Genomic DNA, 23,258 nt, shown 5'->3' on the forward strand with positions numbered 1-23,258 from the left:
CACACACACACACCTGCGTGCGCGTGCATGCACGCACACACACACATACCACACACTGCTTCAGCCCCAGATTAAGGGCACCATGACCTGAACCAGCCAAGTGCCCATGTTACTGGGCCGAAACCACCCCGGGCTGGCATGCCAGAGATGTTTGCTAAGGAAGAAAGCACTGAAATCCTTACTTCAAAAAAAGAAACACTGTGAATAGGTGTTCTATTTATATGAAAATCAGGTCTGTTTTTAGGTAACAGCCCTCCCTTCTCACCTCCCTAAGGTGGGTCCTGCCCTTGCACCAGTTCCTTCTACGCCCTACCCAGTAATCATGGCCCTACCTGCTCCACCTCCCCTCCCCTGTTTGCTCTCTGGGGTTTCCCTCGATTGCAGGGTTTGAGCTTTCAGACATTACAGGGGCCTGTCTCAGACTGGCCCCTTCCCTCCCTCCCTGATGCTGGAGTTAGTGAGAAGCAGGCCAGAGCCAGGGCCCTATGAGAGGAGAGGGGGCAGGTAGGGAGTCAGTCTGTCGCAGGATCTGTCGCTTACCTGATCCAAAGCACAGAAGATGCATGGCTGGTGCACAGGAGCCAAGCCCTGCTTCTCCCAGGCCTCTGTCAAGCCAGCAGGGTCCCACTCCCTAGCTCGGATCATGCACGGGGGCGCCCCATGGTGCAGTGCAAACAGCAGAGGCTTTTGTATCAGGGTTCCGGTCCTGGTCCTGGCTCCTGCATTTAGACAAATCCCTCCAAGCCTCAGAGTCCTCAGCGGCCAAAGTCATCACCTGCAAAGAGTGATGACTACATCACTCTCAGAGTCATCACCTGCAGAGAGAACCCACCAAGTCACACCATGAGGCAGGGATGGCACAGGACCAGCCACTCCAGCAGAGGAACTGTTTGTGAAACCCAGCAGGGAAAGAAATTCCAGTTTGAGAGCAGCAGCTTTGGCAACTTAGAAATCATTCGGAGGCTGCCTGTGCACACATCAAACCTCAAGCTCCAGGTAGCCTAGCCCTGCTTCTGTAAGCGGCCAGATAGGCCCACCTGGGCTCTTGCCAGCAGGGGAGGAGCTGGTGGCTCTGAAGACAGCACTGGCTGTGGCACCACAGGGGCCAAGAAGACTTTGTCACCTGGCTCCTGCCCTTTCTCTAGCCTCAGGACTCCTTCACCTCCTCCGACCATCCCCTTGCCTTCAGGAGTCCCACTACGGCCTGAGGAGCACCCCGCTCTCTGGCAAGGTTCCTGCGCTTGCTGGAACACCAGATTACAGCAGGGGTGCCGGGAGCCCCTCAACATGCTGACGGCTCCCTCCAGCCTCAGTCAGGTTCTAGGAAGAGACCCGGGCAAGCCTGAAGCTGCGGGCTGGGCCTCACTGTCCTGGGAAAATCCTGAGCCTCCCTCACAGCTCAGCGCTCAGGCAGGCACCCAACAAACCACAGCTGCGGTTTCCAGAGAGCCAGGCCTCCCACCGCAGGGACAGTAAGCTGAGAAGCACTGTAGCTATAAATGTGAAGTGGCGAACCGCGGGACACTGCCGCAGCCCAGCAGCGGGCAGGAGCCTGCTCCCAGCCTCCCTGCAGGGCCAGCCCACTAAGCTTCAGACCTGCCCTGCCCACGGGGTCTCGGAGCTCTGGGCTCTGAGCAGATCTGTTGTCTACACCCCAGCCGGTAATCTCCCATGGGGCCAGATGGAGGGGGTCCCAGAGACAGTGCAGGGAGAGGGGCAGGCAGGGCCCTAGACAGCATTTTCTCCACAGTCAGTGGTGCTGGTCTCCTCACAAGCATAGTCTTGTTTTCCATTGACTTGTGCAAGAAGGGGTGGGGGCCATATAATCATTTGGGTGCTTGGTGCTTCTAAAAGTCTTACTCCTTTCCTGGGAGGCACGAGCTCACAGCTACAGCCCCATCTGGAGGTTGCCTTGGGGTGGACCTGGGACTCTTGTGGTCCTGGTGGGCATCCTTAGAAGCACTGCAGAGAAGGAGAGCCTGGGGAGCAGCCGCAGTGGCTGACATGAGCCCCCAGAAGCTCAGAAGGCACATTATGCCCATTTCACAGGCAAAGAACTACACCCAGCGAGGAGAGCCCGGAGCTCAGTGATGCCTCCCGGTCTCCCAGACACTCCTGCGCTGTGGACAGGGGTGACCCATGTGAAAGAGTCAGGAAACAGAGGAAGGAAAGGAGAGCCGAGCCTTTTCCCCCTCTGTCCTCTCAGAGTCTGCCAAGGAACGGTCTTTCCTCCAACATCCTCCTCCACTGGACTGTGTAGGGAAAACATCACGGGTTGAGGGGTCATCTGGTATGGCCCTTCCCGTTAGGCTGGTAAGCTGGCCAGGTAAGGTAAGGTCATCTAAGCCTGTGTGTCGCCAGCCCATGGGAGAACTCAAAGATGAGATCAACCCTCTTCTTATGGGAAAGAGCCCAGAGCTGTTCCAAGGAGCCCCTTCCCAGATCCTGACCCTCTGGGGTTGGTAACAGGAGTGCACAAAACAGAAAAAAAATCCCTCTCCTCAGAGGGCTTACGTTCTTACAGAGGTGGGAGAGACAGACCAAATAAAAAGTAAATTGCATAGTATGTCAGAAGATGAAAAGTGCAATAGAGAAAAGTCAAGGAGGCTGTAGAGAGAGAGTGTGGAGCAGGTGAGGGAGTTGTCATCTGAACTAGGCTGAGAATGGACCACTGAGCAAAGACTGGAGCAGCGGGGGAGCAGGAGGAGAGCCCGCATGCTCTAGACAGCAGGGACCAGGGTTCTAGGTCAGAGTGAGTCAGTGGCTCTCAACCACAGGCAATTCTGCCCTCCAGGGGACATTTGGCAATGTCTACAGACATTTTTCACTGTTACAGCCGGACGGGGAGAGGGTGGATATTGGCACCTACTAAATATTAATAGAAGCTAGGATTCTGTGCGCCGTGCACAGAACAGCCTCTTACAACAAAGGAGTATTCGGTTCAACATGTCAATATTGCTGAAGTCAGGAAATCCTGGAGTGAGTGAGAGGAAGAGAAATAGGAGAGAGAGCCAGGGAGATAAATGCCAACCCATTTTTTTTTTCTTTCTCTCTTTTTGGAACTGAAGAAGCTGACTTAGAAATTCTTATGGAAAAATATGTGAAAATAGCTAGGCAAAAATAATGAAAAAGAAGAATAAACAAAGTAGCCTCAGCAGATCTTCACATATATTATAAAAATCCCTATGATAGCCAAATGACTAATTTCTTAAATAGGTAAAGAATTCTTACGAATTAATTAAAAAGGACTTTTTAAAAAAAAAAAACTCTTGGGGCTGGGCGCGGCGGCTTATGCCTGTAATCCCAGCACTTTGGGAGGCCAAGGTAGGTGAATCATTTGACGTCAGGAGTTCAAGTCCAGCCTGGCCAACGTAGTGAAACCCTGTCTCTGCTAAAAATGCAAAAGTTAGCTGGGAGTGGTGGCAGGTACCTGTAATTGCAGCTACTCGGGAGGCTGAGGCAGGACAATCACTTAAACTAGGGAGAGGTTGCAGTGAACCGAGATTGTACCACTGTACTCTAGCCTGGGCGACAGAGCAAGACTCTGTCTCAAATAAAAAAAAAAAAAAAACAACTCTTGGAAAAAAATAGGCAAAAGACAGGGAAGTCATGGAAAAAGATACAAATCAATTATAAACATGAGAAACAATATTCAATGTTACTTGCAATTTAAAGAACTGCAAATAGAAGTCATGAGATGGCTTTTTCAGCTATCGGATTAGCAAAGGTTGCTGGGGGTTTGTGAGAGCAAGTCTCATGAGCAGATCTCGAGAAAGTGTATTGGAACAGCCTCCTGGAGGGCAGGGTAGTATCGGTCTCAGATTTAAATACACATCCCTTGACTGAGCGTGTCATTCTAGGGAACTTTTTTTGTTTTTTTTTTTTTTTGAGGTGGAGTCTCGCTCTGTCGCCCAGGCTGGAGTGCAGTGACGCGATCTCAGCTCACTGCAACCTCCACCTCCTGGGTTCAAGGGATTCTCCTGCCTCAGCCTCTCAAGTAGCTGGGACTAAAGGTGCGTGCCTCTACACCCAGCTAATTTTTTGTATTTTTAGTAGAGATGGGGTTTCACCATGTTAGCCAGGATGGTCTTGATCTCCTGACCTTGTGATCCACCCGCCTCAGCCTCCTAAAGTGCTGCGATTACAGGCGTAAGCCACCACATCTGGCCAGAAACTATTCTGACATAAATACACAAAGATGTACGTACAGATATGTTTATTACAGCATTAGCAATCCCCTGGAAACAACCCCACGCCCATCAATAGGGGACTTGATTATTCTGTGACACATACTTACAATAGAAAACCTTGCAGCTTTTCACGCCTGTAATCCCAGCACTTTGGGAGGCCGAGGCTGGTGGATCATGAGGTCAGGAGATCGAGACCATCCTGGCTAACATGGTGAAACCCCGTCTCTACTAAAAATACAGAAAAAGTTAGCTGGGCATGGTGGCGGGCGCCTGTAGTCCCAGCTACGTGGGAGGCTGAGGCAGGAGAACGGTGGGAACCCGGGAGGCAGAGCTTGCAGTGAGCCAACATCGTGGCACTGCACTCCAGCCTGGGCGACAGAGCGAGACTCTATCTCAAAAAAAAGAAAAAGAAAAAGAAAACCTTGCAGCTTTTAAAAAGACAGGGGCTCACTCTTAGGTATGCCTCAGGATAAGTGAAAACATATGCTCACAAAAGAAACTTGTACAGAAATGTTTATAATGGCCTTATTTATAATAGCCCCAAATTGGAACAACCCACATGTCCAACAGAAGACTACACAAATTGTGGTATATTTGTACAATGGTGCACTATTTAGCAACAACAATAAAATGAACAGATATACAACAACAGGAATGAATTTCAGAAGGATTTCATTAAACAAAATAAGTCAGACGCAAGAGTACGTATTGTATGATTCCATTTATATGAAGTTCAACGGACACAACCCATCCATGGTGACAGAAGTCAGAATGTGGTTGCCTGCAGGAAGTGTTACTTGAAAGGGCAGAGAGAACTTTGGGTAGAGGCTTATGGAATTTGGATGTTGTTTACAAGATGTAAGCATTTGTCAAAATCATTGGATGGTACACTGAAGATCTGTGCAGTTTTCCAAATTTAATCTCGCCTCACTTTATTTATTTATTTAGAAACGGAGTCTCACTCTGTGCAATGGTGCGATCTCTGCTCACTGCAAGCTCTGTCTCCCGGGTTCAAGGGATTTTCCTGCTGCAGCTTCCCGAGTAGCTGGGACCGCAGGTGCGCGCCACCATGCCCAGCTAATTTTTTGTATTTTAGTAGAGACGGGGTTTCACCACGTTGGACAGGATGGTCTCAATCTCCTGACCTTGTGATCCACCCGCCTCAGCCTCCCAAAGTGCTGACATTACAGGTGTGAGCCACTGCGCTTAGCCTAATCTTACCTCAGTTTAAAACTAACATTAACTATTGAATAAAAAAATTTAGCCAAACTTAATATGTCCTGAAATAGAATGATCTGCAAATAAATTCTTAATTGGTGGAGGGGGATGTGGAAACAAGAACAGAAAACGTGTATAGTATGCTCCCATATGTAATACAGTTAATGGGTATCTATTACATAATCTTTCTGGATTATGTAATATTTCTAGAAGGATGTGTAACAAACTGTAGACAGCAGTTCCCTTTCGGTGAAGTTGGTTTGGGGACTCAAGGTCTGAAGTGAGAGGCAAATGTCTCAATACATTTTGTGCCACTGGAATTTCTTTTACTGTGTTCATATTAATTTTTTACTATAAAAAGTAGTTTAAAAATTTCTTGACCAGATAACAGGGTGTTCTGAGATTGAACTTTAATATTTCTCTGCCCTCGAAGCAGGGACACCCCTGCCGGCCATTGGTGGCCTGTGGCTCTGAGGCTGGAAGCGGGTATTTGTACAAGCGATCAGGGAAGCTGCTGGAAGATGCTCCTGGAGCAGGCAAGAGAGTCCTGGCTTAGGAAGCCAAGTGAAATAAATGGAATCTCGATTGCAGAGATTTCAGCCTGAAGTCACAAACTTCCGGTTGAGAAATATGAAAGCCCATCCTGTGGTATGGAGGATTTATCTTGATAAAACTTGTGTGTGTGCGTGTGTGTGTGTGTGTGAATAGATTTTTAAAAAGTATCTGGTAGGTTGGGACACAAAGGCTTTTCAGAGGCTGTGTAACTAGGGGGAGAAAGTACCTGGAAGAAGGGATTCTGGGCTAAGAATAGGACAGACAGCTGTAGTTAGTTAGTTAGTTAGTTAGTTTGTTTGTTTGTTTGTTTGTTTGTTTTTGAAATGGAGTCTCGCTCTGTCACCCACCCTGGGGTGCAGCGGTGCGACCTCGGCACACTGCAACCTCCGCCTCCCAGGTTCAAGCAATTCTCTGCCTCAGTCTCCCGAGTAGCTGGGATTACAGGCGCCCACTCCCATGCCCAGCTAGTATTTTTGTATTTTTAGTAGACACGGGGTTTCACCATCTTGGCCAGGCTGTTCTTGAACTCCTGACCTCGTGATCCACCTGCCTCAGCCTCCCAAAGTGTTGGGATTACAGGCGTGAGCCACCCGCCTGGCTGCCAGCTGTAGTTTTTAACTGGACAATACAGCTTTTGGGCTCTGTTTCCACAGACAAGAACATGCCATTACAGGTCTCACCCAAGAACATCCTGATTTGTTCATCTCAAGGACTGGGCTTTGTGCTAGTGAGCTGGTATCCTGCTTGGAACCCAGAGCAAAGACTTGTTTCGTTTATGCGCAAGAGATGGTGGGGAGGAGAGAAAACTTCACCTGTCCCAGGTAAATGCCAGACGGGGAGACCCCGGTCCTTCTCCAAGAAAGCTCTCAGCTCATGATGAACAGGGGAGGAGACCTGTGTCCTGCCCTCAGGAGCATCTCATTCAGAGGTCAGAGGCTACGGAGCCCAGGGACTTAATTTTGGAATGCAAAGAATCTTTGTGGAGCCGTAAGTCCCTGCCAAAAAAAATTACGAAAGCAATCCTGGTCAAAATTGTGTGTTCAGCTAACCTCAAGCCCAGATGTCTGATCCAAGCACTAAGAAGAGAGAACTCAAAGGCCTAGGGTGGAGCCTCTTTACAAAATGTCAGAGGCAACATATAGATGGGGGAAAGGCCTGAGATGGCCTTCAGTGAAGCCCCTAGGGAAGCAGGCAGTGGGACCTCGGACAGGCTCCAAGATGAGACAACATGGGAGATTGGGATGGGGGTGCTGCATCTGGCCCAAGCAGAGGGAGGGTCAACTAGGGTAAGAGGATCCGTGACTCTGGGAAAAGCCCTTAGAGACCCTCTGGTCCAGCGCCTTCATGAAGAAAACTGAGACCCAGAGTGCAGCATGACTTATTCAGTGTCAGATGTTAGGACGGAGCTCCATCTGTGGCTCAGACTCTAGCCTCCCAATCCACAGGACCCCTGCAGAGGGCCTACCTGTTGGGAATTGGAGGCATTGTTGAAGCTCTTGACCAGACAACCATGTACTCACTTCCTACCTAGCAACACGCTTCTACTGAATTCTGCGGAAAGAGGGTCATTCAGATCTCATGGAGTGATCACGCTGGACACTTATCATCGCCTACCCAACACCTCCTCCCACCGTTTTTTCCTGCCAGAGCCCAGATTTTGTAGTGGGTGGAAATAGCTCAATTTGGGGAAACATAGGCTAATTCCCCAACCCCAAGAGATGAGTCTTAATTGGTCACAGTATTCCAAGGGGGCTCCGATTCCCCTTTGTGAATGGTGGGTCTAAGGGTAGGCGTGTGACCCACTTATGGCCCGTAAGACATAAAGGGAAGTCTGCATGGGGCTTCTGAGGAAGCTTTTACTTTCCTAGTCAAAGAGAAAGATGCAGCTGACACCATCATGCCCTCACCCCCATCCACCTTTCTGCCTTGAAGGAAAGCAGCTGTGTATGTAGCCTGGGGATCAAGCGTGGGGGTAAAAGTGTGACGGCTTTAAGATGACAGAGTGGACTATGGAGCCCAAGTCCTTGGAGGCTGAAATGAGCTGTTGGGCCAATGCCAGCAACCACCTACCTACAGACTTCCCGAAAAGCAAACATTAAATGACCTTCTGGTTTAAGCCACTGTTTGCTGGGCCTTCTCTTATTTGCCATCCGAAGCAAATAAGAGAGCATGTATGGCCAAGTTAAGCATTCAAAACCACAAGTCAAGTTAGTGGCAGTTACAATTCCAACCTAGATCTTCCAACTCCATGCCCGCTGCTCCTTCCACTAGACATGAAGGGCCTTGGCCTCATAGGGCTTGTAGGGAAAGGTGAGTGACCAAGAGCAAGTCATGCCAAGGGAAGATCTCCGAATATGGGTCCCTCTCTGTTGCCTCCCCTGAGATAGGCTCAGGACAGTGATCAATGAGACAGAGTGGTCCTTACCATAAGAAGCAAAGTGTTTGGTTGGGGAGACCATACGTGTTAGTGCAACTCCAGCCAACTCCTAGAGAAGTTATTTAGAATTGGCCTCTGGTCAGCCTCTTCAGGTGGGAGCTTGGTACTCTGGAAGCCCTCCACCTAGCTTTCTGTCAGCCCTCAACCACATGGTGTCTGGAAGAGTTCTCCACCCACCCACCAGTTCCTCCCCCATTACCCCTGGCCATTCTACTCATCCTTCAATGCCTACCTTGGATGACCTTCATTGACCTTGCCTACTACCACCAGCTTGCACCTAACGGACCACACTGACCAATCATTTATTTATCCATCATACTAACTATACAGCCTGCCCTGGGTCAGTCATACTGCTGACACTACACTCGGTGGGCAGTCAGAGCCCTCAGTCTGGTGGGGCAGGCCAGTCAACAGCAGCAGCATGGAAGGCAGTGACAGAGGGCTGGGGAGGAAGAACAGTTGTACCTTGGTAGGGGGAGGTGGCAGCCTTTTCCCTACTTCCCTCCCCAACCAAACACTTTGCTTCTTAGGGCAAGGACCACCCCATCTCATTGATCACTTGTCCTGTGCCTATCTCAAGGGAGGCAACAGACAGGGACTCATGTTTTGGATCTTCCCTTGGCATGGACTTGCTCTTGGCCACTCACCTTTCCCTACAAGCCCCATAAGGTCAAAGCCCTTCATGGCTAGCAGAGGAGCAGGGGGTATGGAGTTGGAAGCTCTAGGTTGGAACTGTAACTGCCAGTAACTTGATGTGTGACTTCGGACACTTCCCTTGGCCTCTCTGAACCTCACTTTTTTTTTGACAGACAAAGCAGGATAATAACACTTTCCTATCTCACAGTGTTGCTGCAAAGATCGAATGAGATGGCTAGTGGATTCAAAAGGGACAGGGAGGCCTGACACCCAGTCGGTGAGCAGGGAGTAACCGTTCATTCATCCGCCTCCCTGGGTTCCCCACACTGCAGAAAACCAGAGACAAGTCAGGAGCACAGTGGAGCTTTCCATGGGAGACAGAGCATTTAATGAGAGCAAGAGCTGGACAGTGTGGTCAGGAATCATCCCACCCAAGAAACCAGACACATACTCGGTCCTTGATGGGGTTTCCTGAGGCTCTCATACTTTCTCCTGCCCTGGAAAATGCCATCCAGGAGCCCATCTCTTTGCTACTGCCCCTCTTCCAGAGCAGCACAAGAAGGAAATAAAACGGACTTGCGGGGAAAAGAAGGTGCTTGTCTCTCATGTCCGTCTCTTACAGGGGGGTTCTGAAGATTCCCACAGCCACTCTGGAGTTGTTGCCCCACTTTGGGGTCTTTGTCCAAGTAACTTCAAGTAGATTGGCCCACAGGCAGGGGTTGTTTGCTGAGAGATCAGCAATCCTGTTGGTCACCAGCCATGGCTGTGAAGACCAGTCAACAAAGGAAAGGCTTTCCCCAGAGGAGCTCAAACTCTGGCATGGAAGACTCTGAAGTGGCGTAGCCAGTGGAAATTAACAGCTGTGTCCACTCTGGGCCTCAGGTGGGGGAGGACCTAGATAGCCCACTGTGGCCCCCAGAGCACCATCACTGCCCATACTTGGAGTGTGATCCTAGCTATTTGGGGATGGCAGGGGAAGCATCTCCCAGAAAAGATGACCTGCCTGGGAGAAAAGGGGGACCCCCAGAGAGTGCCAGCCAGGGCAACTCGGCAAATGCTGGTCCAGACAACAGGGGACCAAGGAGTTGAAGGAGGCTCACTGGAGAGGTGGGACAGGGGTCCAGTCGATTAAAACAGAACAAGGTGACAAAGGGAGTAGGTCGGCCTGTGGTGCGCTGTGGGTGGGAAGCCAGGTGTCATCCTGAAGTTAGCAACTCAGATTCCTCATCCTTTGGTGGTGGCCACACGAGGAGTTCCCAGAGGCTCCAGAAGGTTCTGATTCCCACTCTCGCAGCAGGAGGTTGTGCAAGACCAGGCATTCTGTCCCTGGCTGGGGTGTCCCTTTCAGAGTGACAGAGATGATCTGAGGCTGCTCAAGGAGAGCCGGAAGGGGCATGGGCAAGGGTGGGTGGTTGTCTTACCTCTCAACCAGGGGGTCTGATTCCCATTTAAACTACCTAGGACGAAGCGAGTGAAAACCAGAGCCCCGTGTGGGGGATGCTTGAGGCAGAGCGGGTACAGGAGCCTGCATCTGATCCCTTAGCTACCTGCCCTCCCTCACAGAGATAATGGCAAGGCTTGGGAAAGATGGGTCCAGCACGCCACTGAGGGGTTCCCTTCATTTCTGAGCCTGCCCTCCAGCTGCCCATGACCATCTCTGCATCCGAGCCTGGAAGAAGAGGTGGCCCATTGGCTGGGTTTTGGTGGTGTGTGGACATCATTGGGTCGCTTTGGGGTGTGAATCCCAAAACTCTGTACAAGGTGTGCCAGAAGGTTCGGTAGTCCTGAGGAGGGCGAGGGCTGTGTGCGTGGTCTTGTGGCTCTTCCTAAGTCTCAATATGTGTCACATTAGCCCAGTCAGGGAAATGATCCAAGTCAAATATGGCCCGTCCCCAGGTGTTGACAGCCAAAAACACACAGAAGACTCCAATTATGTTCATTATGACTCCTGTTTTCACCTGGAAAAGAGACAGTGTCAGAGTCAGCACCCTGAGGCCTGCTGGGAACTAGTGCCCTCAAAGAGGAGGACAAAGCATTGGCTCACTGGACCTCAGTGTCCCCGTGCCATGCTCTGTCCCTGGCTGGGGTGTCCCGACCCTCAGGACAGAGCGACTTCATGTCCCCCAGGTATCCTCAGTGCTCAAGGCATCCCTGGGAAGTAGGCACAACAGATGGGTTCTCTATACCCGTGAGCATTTGGAAAATGACCTCAGAGAGGTGACAGGAGGCAACAGCTTAGGCCATTCAGGGAAACAGTGACAGAGCCCAGTGTGTGAGTCCAAGTTCGTTGCTCACCCCAATGCCTTAACCATCCTACAAGGATGTGCCAGCTTCCCCGTGGACCTCCTCAGGCTCTTTCTGATGCCCGCTCTGCAATCTTCCCTCATGATCACTAACCGTTGCTTCACTAGCCTGTTGTAGATATTTTACTGGGGACTGCAATCAAGTTTGCAGTTCATGGTTTCTGGGACCCACCCTATTTATGAAAACATTCCTTGGAGTCCCCGAGATACCCAGCCGAGGTTCTGAGATAACGAACATCAAATGTCCAAGGGACATTTCTGGCCTCCTGGGCTCATACACTTGCCCCTTTCCCAGCCCAGAGCTGCAAAGCTGCCCTTCTCCCAGCAAAGGCGACAGAGCCAAGCCAGGCATGAAGAGTTCTACTCCCAAGCAGTGGTCTCTCTCTTCCTCTCCCTGCTTCTGCCTCTTCAGACACCCCTACCAATCTCTGTGACTGTCACTAGCATCCCCTGCTGCCTAAGCCTGCCCTGCCTATCTTCATGGTTCTTGCTAATTTGTCAAGTCCATCCTTGGCCATGTGAGTCCCTCAGCCCCATCTTCACCCCTTCCAAGGACTCCCCTGGTGCCTGCATTGGCTTCTCCAGGTGGGAGAGTCTATAACCCACCTCAGAGAAAGAACAGTGTGTGAGGCTTGAGATCATCTCAAAAAAAGAAGAAAAGCTCCATTATAAATATCAGCAACGGCTACGGGTCTGGATGCTCCGCGGTATTCCCAAATCACGTGACATCGTTTCGAAACTCTGTCATTCATAAATGGGGCATCCCTTATGACAACAGCATTATAGTCCGATGGGAGTAAATAAAAACAGCTGTTACCATGTCAGCAACCTTGAGGTGCCCGTAGGTGAACACGATGGCATTCGGAGGGGTGGCCACAGGCAACATGAAGGCAAAGGAGGCGCTCAGGGTACAGGGCAGCATGACGTACAGAGGATTGAGGCCGATGGAGCGAGACTGCGGAAAAACACAGCACTGCAACATCACCGTACAGAACACAGAAGCTCTTGGGGACGCGATTCTGAAAAGGATTCTCTGAATGTGCCGGGTACGTTTGAACCTCTGGGCCTCTGTCTTGATTCCTCTCCCTTTTGCCACGTCTCTAGCAGATAATTCCACCTACAGAGCACTGAAGGCTGCGCTTAGAGGTTACCTGCCCTGGAAGCCCTTACCCCCTCAATTCATTCCACATGTATTTCTTGGGCACCTACTATGTGCCAGAGACCATGCTGAGTACTTAGACTGTGCTCAACCTTACAGTGCCACGTGTACTTGTCTGTCTGTCCTGCCACAGACTGAGACAGCCTAGAGGCCAGTGACCACATCTTCTCTGCTGCATATAAATCTGTGGATGTGTGTGTTTTTATACATGCGTGGGGTCATTTTGCACATGGAATTTGGTAGCCCACCTTTTAAATTCTACACTTTAAAATTTAGCCACATCTAACAGCATCTATCAGAGAGTAGGCACTCGTTAAATAGTTGTTGAGTGTATGAAAGAATGATGTAATTCCTAAAATCTATCAAATCAATCATGTATCATGCAGCTTTACATGCACATGAGGGCAGACACATGCAAACATGTTTCTTGCAACAATGTAATGGCAAAATGCAGGAAGCCAACTCAATGGTCATTAATAGCGGGATGATTAAATAAAATATGACACATACAAATGATGGAATAGTATGCAGCTGTAAAGAATTGGATTGGTTTTTTGTGTCAATAAGGAAAGATCTCCAAGACCGATGGTTAGATTTTTTAAAAATTAAGATGTATGGCCAGGCGCAGTGGCTCATGCCTATAATCCCAGCACTTTGGGAGGCCGAGGTGGGCGGATCACCTGAAGTCAGGAATTTGAGACCAGCCTGACCAACGTGCTGAAATCCCATCTCTACTAAAAATACAAAAATTAGCCCGGTAAGGTGGCGGGTGCCTGTAATCCCAGCTACTCGGGAAGCTGAGGCAGGAGAATCGCTTGAACCCAGGAGATGGAGGTTGCAGTGAGCCGAGATCACACCATTGTACTCCAGCCTGGGTGACAAGAGTGAAACTCTGTCTCAAAAAAAAAAATAAAATAAAATAAAAATAAGATGTGTAATGACTATAGAATGATACCCTTTATTTAAAAAGAATGTGTGTGTGTGTGTAAAATATCCAGAAAGATACCTGAGAAATTAATAACAGAGGTCATCTCTAGGGAGGAGGCTAGAGGATTAAGGTCTGTATACATCTTTGCATTATTAGCCACTTTTAGCCATATATCATCTGCAATTTTAAAAAACTATACTATGAGCATATTCCCATTTTATTACTCTTTGAAACTGTGAGTTTTAATGGCCTGATAGTGTTACATTACATGAATATATGATAATTTATTTTAGCAAACCCCCTTTTACTATGGATATATTTGTATAATAATTCTGTCATACATCATCATAACATATGTTGGTAGGGATCTCTGATTACTTTCCTAAGATATATTCCCAGACACGAAATTGCTGAGTCAATGGGTCTGAGCAGGTTTAATGTTTTGGTTCCCCGACCATCCTCATTTTCCTGGCTGTGGGTACCTCATGGTGTCTGCACCCCACACTCCTCTGCAGCCCAGCCCAAGGACCATCACCTTTTCCTTTCTCATAGGTGGGCGTGAGACAGGAGTGTGATGGGCCTTAGAGGTAGCTGGGGGAAATTTTACTTGGGGTTCCTGGTTCTAGAAAAGCTTGTTTTCAAAGAGCCCGTTAGGGCCTGCATTTTCCTGGTTGGGGCCCTCGGTGCTCCCAGTTAGGGCTGGAGATGACAAAGCCAGGGTCTGTGCTAGGAGAGAGGAGGCATCACCACCACGTGCCTTGCCTAGCATCAAGGGTGCTCCTCCTACCGGGCATCTGTTTGGACAGTCTGCTTAGGAGAAGAGGAGACAGACCACTTCGTTATTTTTAACACTTTCACCTCCTTGCTATTTTTAACACTTTCATCTTCACTTGGAAGAGAAAAAAAAAAAAAAAAAACACTTAGGTTTACTTTTTATACACACAGACACCCAGGCAGCTGAATGGAAATTCACCACCTTCAATCCTGTGTCCAGGCCCTCTGGAAATCTGTCTCCTAATTCCAGAATAATGACAGCGTCTCCCATGCTCATTTTGTAGTCTACAGAGGCTTTTCACAGCCCTCATCTTACGTGGCCATCAGCACAGCTCTCAGAGGAGAGAACTGAAGGGCCATGTTCAGAGATCCCACATCTTGAACTCGGGTCTTCTGACTGCGAGACCAGGGATCTTTCCATACTACCCTGAAGCTGGTGTGTCTTTGCAATGGATGACAGAAGGAAATGCAAAAAAAAAAAAAAAAAGCCACTGATTTTCCTATAAGCTCTCCTTTCTTCTCAATCCCAACCCAAAAACATGCTTGTCCATAGAACAGAACACTTTAGCCTGGCACTCAGCAGCTTTTCCCACGACCAACAGCTACCCCTCTCAATTCTCCGGGATCCCTTATCCCTGTGCTCACCAAGCAAGGCTTCCAGGAGTCCTCGGTCCTGTGCACCATTGCCTTTACTTGTGCTGCTCCATCTTCCCAGAATTCTCTCTCCCCTCCTACCTACGCCCAAGTCCCCACTCCTCCAAGGCCTCTTCCTGGGGGGTTCCAGCCAGTGGTGCTCCTGTTCTGCAGTCCTCCCGCACACCTGTGCTACATGCTCAGAGACCATGGCACTGGCCTGCTCCTCCTTAGCCCAAGTCCTGTCTCCCCAGCTTGAAAAACAATCCAGTTAGATTTATAAAATAAACTTGAGCACTTGGTCCATGGTTGGTGCTTTGGTCAGCACGAGGGGTACAAAGAGGAGTGGCAAAGCAGCAGAGGCCTCAGGGGCAGAGGCATCCAGGGTGCACAAATCCATGTCACAGCCAGACCCAGGTCTCCAAAGCCTGGTCTGACTCTGGCCTGGATATCGCTGCCTCGTCAGGGACCCACAACATGGCCATGGGTTGGCAGCTTCCTGTGAAGTGGAAGGGCCCCTCCCCACCATCAGGTTACTTACCATGGAGGCAAAGATGGGCAGGAACAAGGTGGTGGTGGCCACATTGCTTGTGCACTCAGTGAACACGGCAACAAGCAAGGATAAGATCAAGGTGATGGCTGCTGCGGGCACTGCATGCAAGGGCTCCATCTGCTTCCCCATCCACACGGACAGCCCCGAGGCCTGGGAAGCACCAGGAGGGCAGTCATCTGAGGGCTCCCAGCTTGCAGTTCCTTCAGGGCCAGAGCAAGCTTGGCCCGTCCTCCCCTCCCCACCCTGTTTCTCTACACCTCATAGGTGACCTCATCCATTCCCACCATTTTCATTCCCATCCTCACTCTGCTGTCTCCTAAATCTGTATTTCCAGCCAGCTGGCCTACTATGTGGATTTACATACCCCTACGCCTTCTGGAAGTGTCCACCCAGATGTCCCAAGAGCACAATAGACTCAAATGCTCCACCCTGCATTCATCCTCCATAGACCGGAATCTGCTTCTTTCTCTGGGCCTCCCAGTCTGGTGAAGGGACTCACCATTCACCAGCCATCCAGCCCAGTAGGCTGGGAGTCATGCTGCTGGTCTCTGTTCCCCTCCTTCCTTAAACCCAGTCAGTCACCAAGTCACCCAAACGTCTCACATCCATCTCCTCCTCAGCCCTCCACAGTTTTGGAAGCTCAGAAGAATGATTTCGGCCAGAAATTGAGGGTTTAGATTTAGGGCTTTAGGCTGAGAAGAGATTGTCCAGGGAGAGAATGAAGTGTGAAAAGAGGAGAGGCCAAGGACAGAGCCTGGGCAGACACTCTTATTTCAGGGAGAACAGAGGAGAAGTCAGCAATGAAGGCTGAGCAGGAAGAGTCCGAGTCCGAAGTAAAGCTGGAGACTGTGCTGAGCTGGAGGCCAGAGGAGGAGAGAAAGTCCACAGAGTCCAAAGTTCTGAGCTTGAGTGAGATGAAGGCTGCAGAGTCTCCGCTAGCTCTCCTCCAAGCCCTGACCATCCCAGGCCCCCACTCCAGACATCAGAGTGATTTCCTCATGTGCAGATCTGACCAACTCACCCCCTGGCCTCAGTCCTTCAGTGGATGTCTACTGCCTTCACAATCAAGTCCACACCCCCCTATCTTGGGGCCCTCAGAGAAGTGGTTTCTGGTAGCCTCACCAGCCTCCTCTTCTACTTCTTCTCAGCTAAATACCTCACATTTTTCCCTCGTTCATGTGCCACTTCCTGAAATGCCCTTCCACATATGTGCCCCTCCCTAGTCTGTGAAGTCTGTCACTAACAGGGACCATATCTCAATCTCCTCTGTAATCTCTGTGCCTGGCCTAACACTAGAGACATAATAGGAATGTTGGATGGATGGATGGATGGATGGATGGATGGATGGATGGATGGGCGGATGGACGGATGGCCGAAACGAGGGATGGACAGATTGTGACGTGGATGGATTTTATCGATGGATGATGGATGGGATGGATGGAAGGATGGATGGATGGATAGGATGAAAATGAAATGGATGGATGACGATGAATATGGATGGATGGATGGATGGGTGGATGGATAGATGGGTGGATGGATGGATGGTTGAATGGGTGGATGGATAGATAGATGGGTGGATGGGTGGATGGATGGATGAACAGATGGATGGATGGATGGATGGATGGATGGATGGATGGGACGGATGGATGGATGGATGGATAGATGGGTGGATGGATGGATGGTTGAATGAGTGGATGGATAGATAGATGGATGGATGGATGGATAGATGGATGGATGGATGGATGAAGACATGAATAGATGCATGGATGAATGGATGGAGAGGTGACTAGATAGATGGATTTGTTCACCCCCACAAAAACTTAGCACCCACTAGGCACCAGGCTGTGTCCTAGATATTGAAGAAACAGCAATAATAAGACCAAGTCTGTCTATTACACTCCTGGATGGCTGGGCGGATAGATGGTTGGTTGGAGGACAGCAGCAGCAAGCTGGCTCATCTCTCCTTCTGGTTCATTTCTATCCCCAGGAGGAATGGAAGGAGGTAAAGAAAGTTATATTTTTGTGTATTTTCCAACATGTTCTTCTCTTCCTATGCTGCTACATACTTAGCTAAAGAAAAATTTTGAAGTAGCTACCATGTTAACAAAGAGTTCAGCCAGTAGAAGGACCAAAGGTAGTAGCAAACAATATTGACAAGGACTGGAAAGAAAGATTTCCCTCAGACAAATCAAAGCAAAGATTATTGTGATCAAACCCCAGAGGGTACCTGACAGTGTCCTCTGCCTCTCTTGGCTAACCATGGTCACTCATTCCCTCATTCCTGCAATCGCTCAAAGGTTACTTTCTGTCTTCCAGGCCCTATGTGTGGCATAGAGTTCTTAGATTACAAGACAGAATCCATGTCCTCAAGGAATGTGCGATTATACGAAGGATGCAGGCATAGAAACACACAAGCCCATGGATGGAAGGGAGGAGAAACGCCACCCTCTTGACCAAGAAGAGGGCTCTGGGCAGCCTGTGGCTGGAGAAGTTACCTCGGATCCTTTAGCCAGAGCAAATCCGCCCCCTAGTAGCAGCACGATGCCCCAGGGCACTTTCTCCTGGGTTACCTTCCAGTCCAGCAGGGGAGGGGGATAAAATGGAGTTTTCCTTTCTGGGAAGAAAAATAAACACACACACATACACATACACACACACACACACACACACACACACACACACAAGAGCATCATTAGGAGACAAAAGAAATCCAATCAAGGGAGAATAAAGCCGTTAAGGACAATGAGGTACCATCTCCTACCTATAAATTAGCTAAAGTTTACAATAATATATACATTGCTGGTGAGGATATGGTGAAACTATTACACACTTTCCTAATAGCATCATAAATTGGTATAACCTTTTTGAGAAGCAATTTGGCCATACATTTTAAGGGCCATTAAGACTTTATATTCTATCACCCCAGCAATGTTACTCCTAGAAGTTTATCCTAAAGAAAAAATACCCTTAAACGAAAAGCTATAGAGAAGAAAACATTAATTTATGAAAATAAATTCAAAACAGCCAAAATGTTCTATAACAGCAGAATGATTGCAACCCCTCGGTGCAATATAATGCCATTATTAGAGAAAATATATCTGAAGACTGTAGCAATAGTAGGCAATGTTTATAGTGTAATATCAATCAAAAGCGGAAGAAGAAACAACAAAGAAATAGGATTCAAACGGTGTGTGTTTTGATTATAATGTAATAGATAGGCATATTAGCAAAGACTGAGAGGAAGAGAGAAAACAAAAAATTGCTGAATGGAAATCAGTGTTATGGAAAATTTGAAACATTTTCTGTTCCTGTTGTAATGTAGATAAAATTTCTTTTTTTTTTTTTTTTTTTTGTTGAGACGGGAGTCTTGCTCTGTCGCCCAGGCTGGAGTGCAGTGGCGCGATCTCGGCTCACTGCAAGCTCCGCCTCCCGGGTTCCCGCCATTCTCCTGCCTCAGCCTCCCGAGTAGCTGGGACTACAGGCGCCCGCCACCACAGCCGGCTAGTTTTTTGTATTTTTTTAGTAGAGACGGGGTTTCACCGTGTCAGCCAGGATGGTCTCGATCTCCTGACCTCGTGATCCGCCCGTCTCGGCCTCCCAAAGTGCTGGGATTACAGGCTTGAGCCACCGCGCCCGGCCAATAGATAAAATTTCAAATGTTAAATTCAAATGTTAAAAAGCAAAAAAAGAGATTTTGCACTAAATAATACCACCGGTAGCTTGAAAGCCACTGTTTCCCAGGCTTTATCTGGGAGGCACTGTCTCCTTCTAGGGCCCAGGGAATCCCATAATGACCCTTTGCTTCCAGGGCTCCAGTCCCGATGACTGGGCCATCAGAACAGGAGACTTACCTTCCTCAGTCTGGCTGCAGAAGTTAAACTTGGGCTTCTGTGAAGGCACAATGAATAGCAGGGTGGCCACAAAGATGGCCACAGTGGCATCAGAGACATACCTAGGTGGGGAAAAGCACAGCTCAGCTGCCGCAGAGACAGTCACTCAACAAACCCATCCGAACTCCGGCAGTTCTGTGTCCAAATGCTCCTATGCAAAGAAACAGGCTCACATAGCCCTAAAAGTCAAGGTCAAGAGTGGTGGCTGGGTGCGGTGGCTCACGCCTGTAGTCCCAGCACTTTGGGAGGCTGAGGCTGGTGGATCATGAGGTCAGGAGTTCAAGACCAGCCTGGCCAGCATAGTGAAACCCCGTCTCTACTAAAAATACAAAAAAGTAGCCGGACATGGTGATGGGCGCCTGTAATACCAGCTACTCGGGAGACTGAGGCAGGAGAAATGCCAGGAGGCGGAGGTTGCTGTGAGTCGAGATCATGCTATTGCACTCCAGGCTGGGTGACAGTGTGAGACTCTGTCTCAAAAAAAAAAAAAGAAAAAGAAAAGAATGATGTGGTAGACTGAATCCTGACTGGAAATCAAAATGCCCACACTCTTGACCACCAACTTTGGGTGATTCTAAGCAGCCTAACTCCCCCTCTCAGCACGCATTCTCCATAGGTGTATTTCAGGACCTCTTCTTGACCAGCTTCTCCAGAATTCTGGGTTCACCAGGATGACCACGAAGACTCTGGTGCTGACCCAAGCCTACCTTCCAAACGAAATGGCCATCATAGGCAGCAACTCCCTGCCCACATCTTCTGCCTTTTCTAGGATGTACATGTTTCTCATCCTTTCTTACATTCTGACAATGTCTTAGCCAGGAAAGAAACCACATGTACCCCCTTTGCCAAGTCTCTGTCTACGAAGCTCCCTAGATGTGTGTCTTTGGAGGGATTTGACCAGATGTGAAGATAAGAAAGGGAAGATGGCAGAGCAGAGATTTGGAAACCAAAGCTCTGGGAGCCCTACTCCCAGCCCAAGAAATCTCTCGCATCACAGCTCTGGACACCCCTGCCTGGCCAAGGATTTTCTGCTCAGCCTACTCAGGGAGGAGAGGAACACAGTTCCACAGGAACACAGTTGGGGTCTTATTGTGAAGCTTGGTCAGAAAACAAAAATAAGTCATGAAACCACAAAGTGCTCTCTGAAACCCAGCTCCCAAAAAAGGAGAAGTCTTGACCAAGCATGAGTGCCTGGCCCACATTCCTCTTGCCACCTGTAGCCGAGAACAGCAGCATTTAGGCACCAGTGCACTAAGCCAGTGATGTGGGTTTTTTAAAAAATTTTATTTTTATTTATTTATTTTTTTGAGACAGAGTCTGTCTGTGTCGCCCAGGCTGGAGTGCAGTGGTGTGATCTCGGCTCACTGCAACCTCCGCCTCCTAGGTTCAAGCGATTCTCTTGCCTCAGCCTCCTGAGTAGCTGGGACTACAGGCACCTGCCACCACGCCTGGCTAATTTTTTGTATTTTTAGTAGAGATGGGGTTTCACCTTGTTAGCCAGGATGGTCTCTATCTCCTGACCTCAGGTGACCCACCCACCTCGGCCTCCCAAAGTGCTGGGATTACAGGTATGAGCCACCGCACCTGGCCCTAAGCCAGTGATTTCTATTGAATCAAAGACTTACTTTGTCTCACCCTCCACCCAGGCGACTGTCAGCCAGCCGGGCATGAAGCCGGGGTCTCGGGAGAACCACAGGACGACCAGCAGGAAGAAGCAGATCAGGACGTTGATCTCCGCGAAGGACATGGGCCCCAGCTTCCGGTATTCCTCCTGCAGCACCTTGAGGGCAGCCTTCTCGTTTTTCTTGCTCTCTAGCCCGCAGCCCCAGGACTTTTTTAAACTGGAGAATGCAAAGATGAGAGAAGGGCAGGGCAGACTGGTTGGCTCAGGTGCTGGTCAGATGGAGCCTAAATGTTCTACAGCGGAATGTAGCAAAAAGACACATAATGCTGTCCTCGCCGGCTATGGGGCCTGGAGAAAGGCCCTTCCTGCCTCTTTCCTCCTCCCGTTCCTCCATCCCAGAATGTAGTAGGGAAAAGTCTCTGTAGAGAGGCTAGAGGGTCTTGGCAGGTGCCCAGCCACCTGGAGACTGGCTGCTCCAGGGTCACTTGGGGGAAGGCCATAAGAAGTTCCAGAGCCTGTGCAAGGTGGGATCAGGGCTCCCTCACATGCTCCCCAAGTCTTCCTCCTTCCACCTCAGCGTGGAGCTGCCTTCGATGGTGTTGGGATGCCAACCGCCATCACCAAGGTGGCTCAGGGAGACGCAGGAAGTGAGTATGAACCCTGGAAGACAGAGCTAGTCAGGGGCAGAATGGTCCTTGCGTTCCCTGGAGCTGGAGGTGCAGGATTAGGGATCCAGGAGACCCTGGGGTTAGCAGCAGGCATGGCTAGGGCAGGAAGGAAGCCAGCCCAGGATGGGTGCCCCCATCCTGGATGGGACCCTTGGGACTAGTATCCATTGTCCAGGGTGCCCTGCAGGGCCTCCCCTAAGGTGGTGTTGGCATGGGGAGGCAGGGAGGAGAGGAGGTTCTTGGAGGAGGTGTAGAGGGGAGCTCAGCTGTGGACAGGGGATAACTGGGGCCACTGTGCACAGGACAAAGGCCTTAAGGTATGCTGAAGAGTCCATTCACACATTCCAGTTCCAGCCACTGTTGGTTTGAAGGGGTGGGCAAGGCCAGGAGTATTGTCCTGGAGAGCCCTCCCTTGTGAGAGCCCTCCTGGGGGCCCTGAGACATAATCAGAGGAGGGCAGGGATTGATGGAATAGGATCTCATTCCTGGAGCCGGTGCTGGATGTGAACAGCCTTGGAGAGTGTGAGGGCCAAGTGTTGGTGTGATGGTGGCTTGGCCTGGTACATGGGGGCACCAGGACATCAGGTCACAGCTTTCTGGGGTGCTCAGGGGTCAGAAAAGGAGGCAACACTGATGGGATCTCAGGTCTGCACCGCTGGCTATCATTTCCCTGCTGGGCAAGGGGGCAAGGCTGTGTGTCCTGAGAGCCACCCGCTAGGGACACTCTCCCGACATCGGGCATGGGGATGGCTCCGCTGTGTAAGACGGGGCCTCTCTGCGGTCACGCCCTTGGCTTGGTAAAGTTTGTGCTCTACCAAGCACCTATCTGCTGCCACCTGTCGTCCTAGAGACTGTGGGGCTCAGCCAGGGGCTTCAGGTTTCCAGCATAAGGGGTGACCTTGGTATTACTAGTGGCCCAGGAGCCAGAGCCTACATTTGGTGCTGGCGGCTCATCCCCAGCACCACAGTAGCTGTAGACTCAGGGGCTGCATGGAGTATGTAACCGTCCAGTGCTGGTGCCCCACAGTGGGACCGCTAAGCCTTCAGAGCCTCTCGTGCTAAGCAGCTTTGCTCTCAGTCTCTGGGTTAATTTCATCTGGTGATGACCAGGCTGGCATGAGATGCAAGTGAATTGATCCAGTTGGCCTGTGAGAGGCCTAGGTCAGGGTCAGGGGGTGGGGACCACAGTGTCCTTCTGCAGCAGAACAGCCTTCACCATGATGCACCATGGTAAACTTGGACTGAAGGTGCTGTAGAGCCAAGAAGAGGGGAGAGATCCTTGAGCTTTGCATGCCTCCGCCCTGGCAGGGGTCCCAAAGAACCCTCATCGCTATTACAGGAGGTGAGCCTGGTTGGGACAGTTACATACAACCAGTAATAATATCCCATGTAGTTCTTGGGGGACCTGGGGTGGGGTCTGGCCCTTTTGGCTACATATAGCCTAGGAGGCTACACGAGGCTCCTCAGCAAGGTAGTTTTTCTGAATTAGGCTAGAGGCAAAGACCTTAACCCCGTTCTCCACAATCGTTCAGATGAGGAACTCAAGTGAGGGCAGAGCCGACAGTGGAGCTGCTTCCTGCAGCTGAGACAGGTGCTCCCTGGGCTCAGGTGGGGAGGCCCATGAGGCCACAAAGCCAGGCAGGGACTACCAGGTCCTAGTTTGTGGCAGGACGTGGCTTGGGCCAGAGCA

At 50.0% G+C, this 23,258-nt stretch overlaps 1 protein-coding gene across 1 annotated transcript in view; it reads right to left on the reverse strand.

Annotated features, from left to right (window-relative positions):
* Positions 1-9,401: 9,401 nt before the first annotated feature.
* The window catches only part of SLC13A5 (solute carrier family 13 member 5), a 29,026-nt gene continuing 15,169 nt past the window's right edge, over positions 9,402-23,258 (reverse strand). Inside the window, exons 7-12 of the mRNA XM_003912201.3 lie at positions 20,902-21,117; positions 19,238-19,338; positions 17,882-18,000; positions 15,375-15,536; positions 12,157-12,294; positions 9,402-10,994 (exon numbers count right to left, since the gene is read on the reverse strand). Coding sequence (XP_003912250.1) covers positions 10,863-10,994; positions 12,157-12,294; positions 15,375-15,536; positions 17,882-18,000; positions 19,238-19,338; positions 20,902-21,117 — 868 coding nt within the window. The 3' untranslated portion in view covers positions 9,402-10,862. The remainder of the gene's footprint in view (positions 10,995-12,156; positions 12,295-15,374; positions 15,537-17,881; positions 18,001-19,237; positions 19,339-20,901; positions 21,118-23,258) is intronic.

This window comes from Papio anubis, chromosome 17 (genome assembly GCF_008728515.1).
Source record: "Papio anubis isolate 15944 chromosome 17, Panubis1.0, whole genome shotgun sequence".
In the NCBI taxonomy this organism is placed as follows: Eukaryota; Metazoa; Chordata; class Mammalia; order Primates; family Cercopithecidae; genus Papio; species Papio anubis.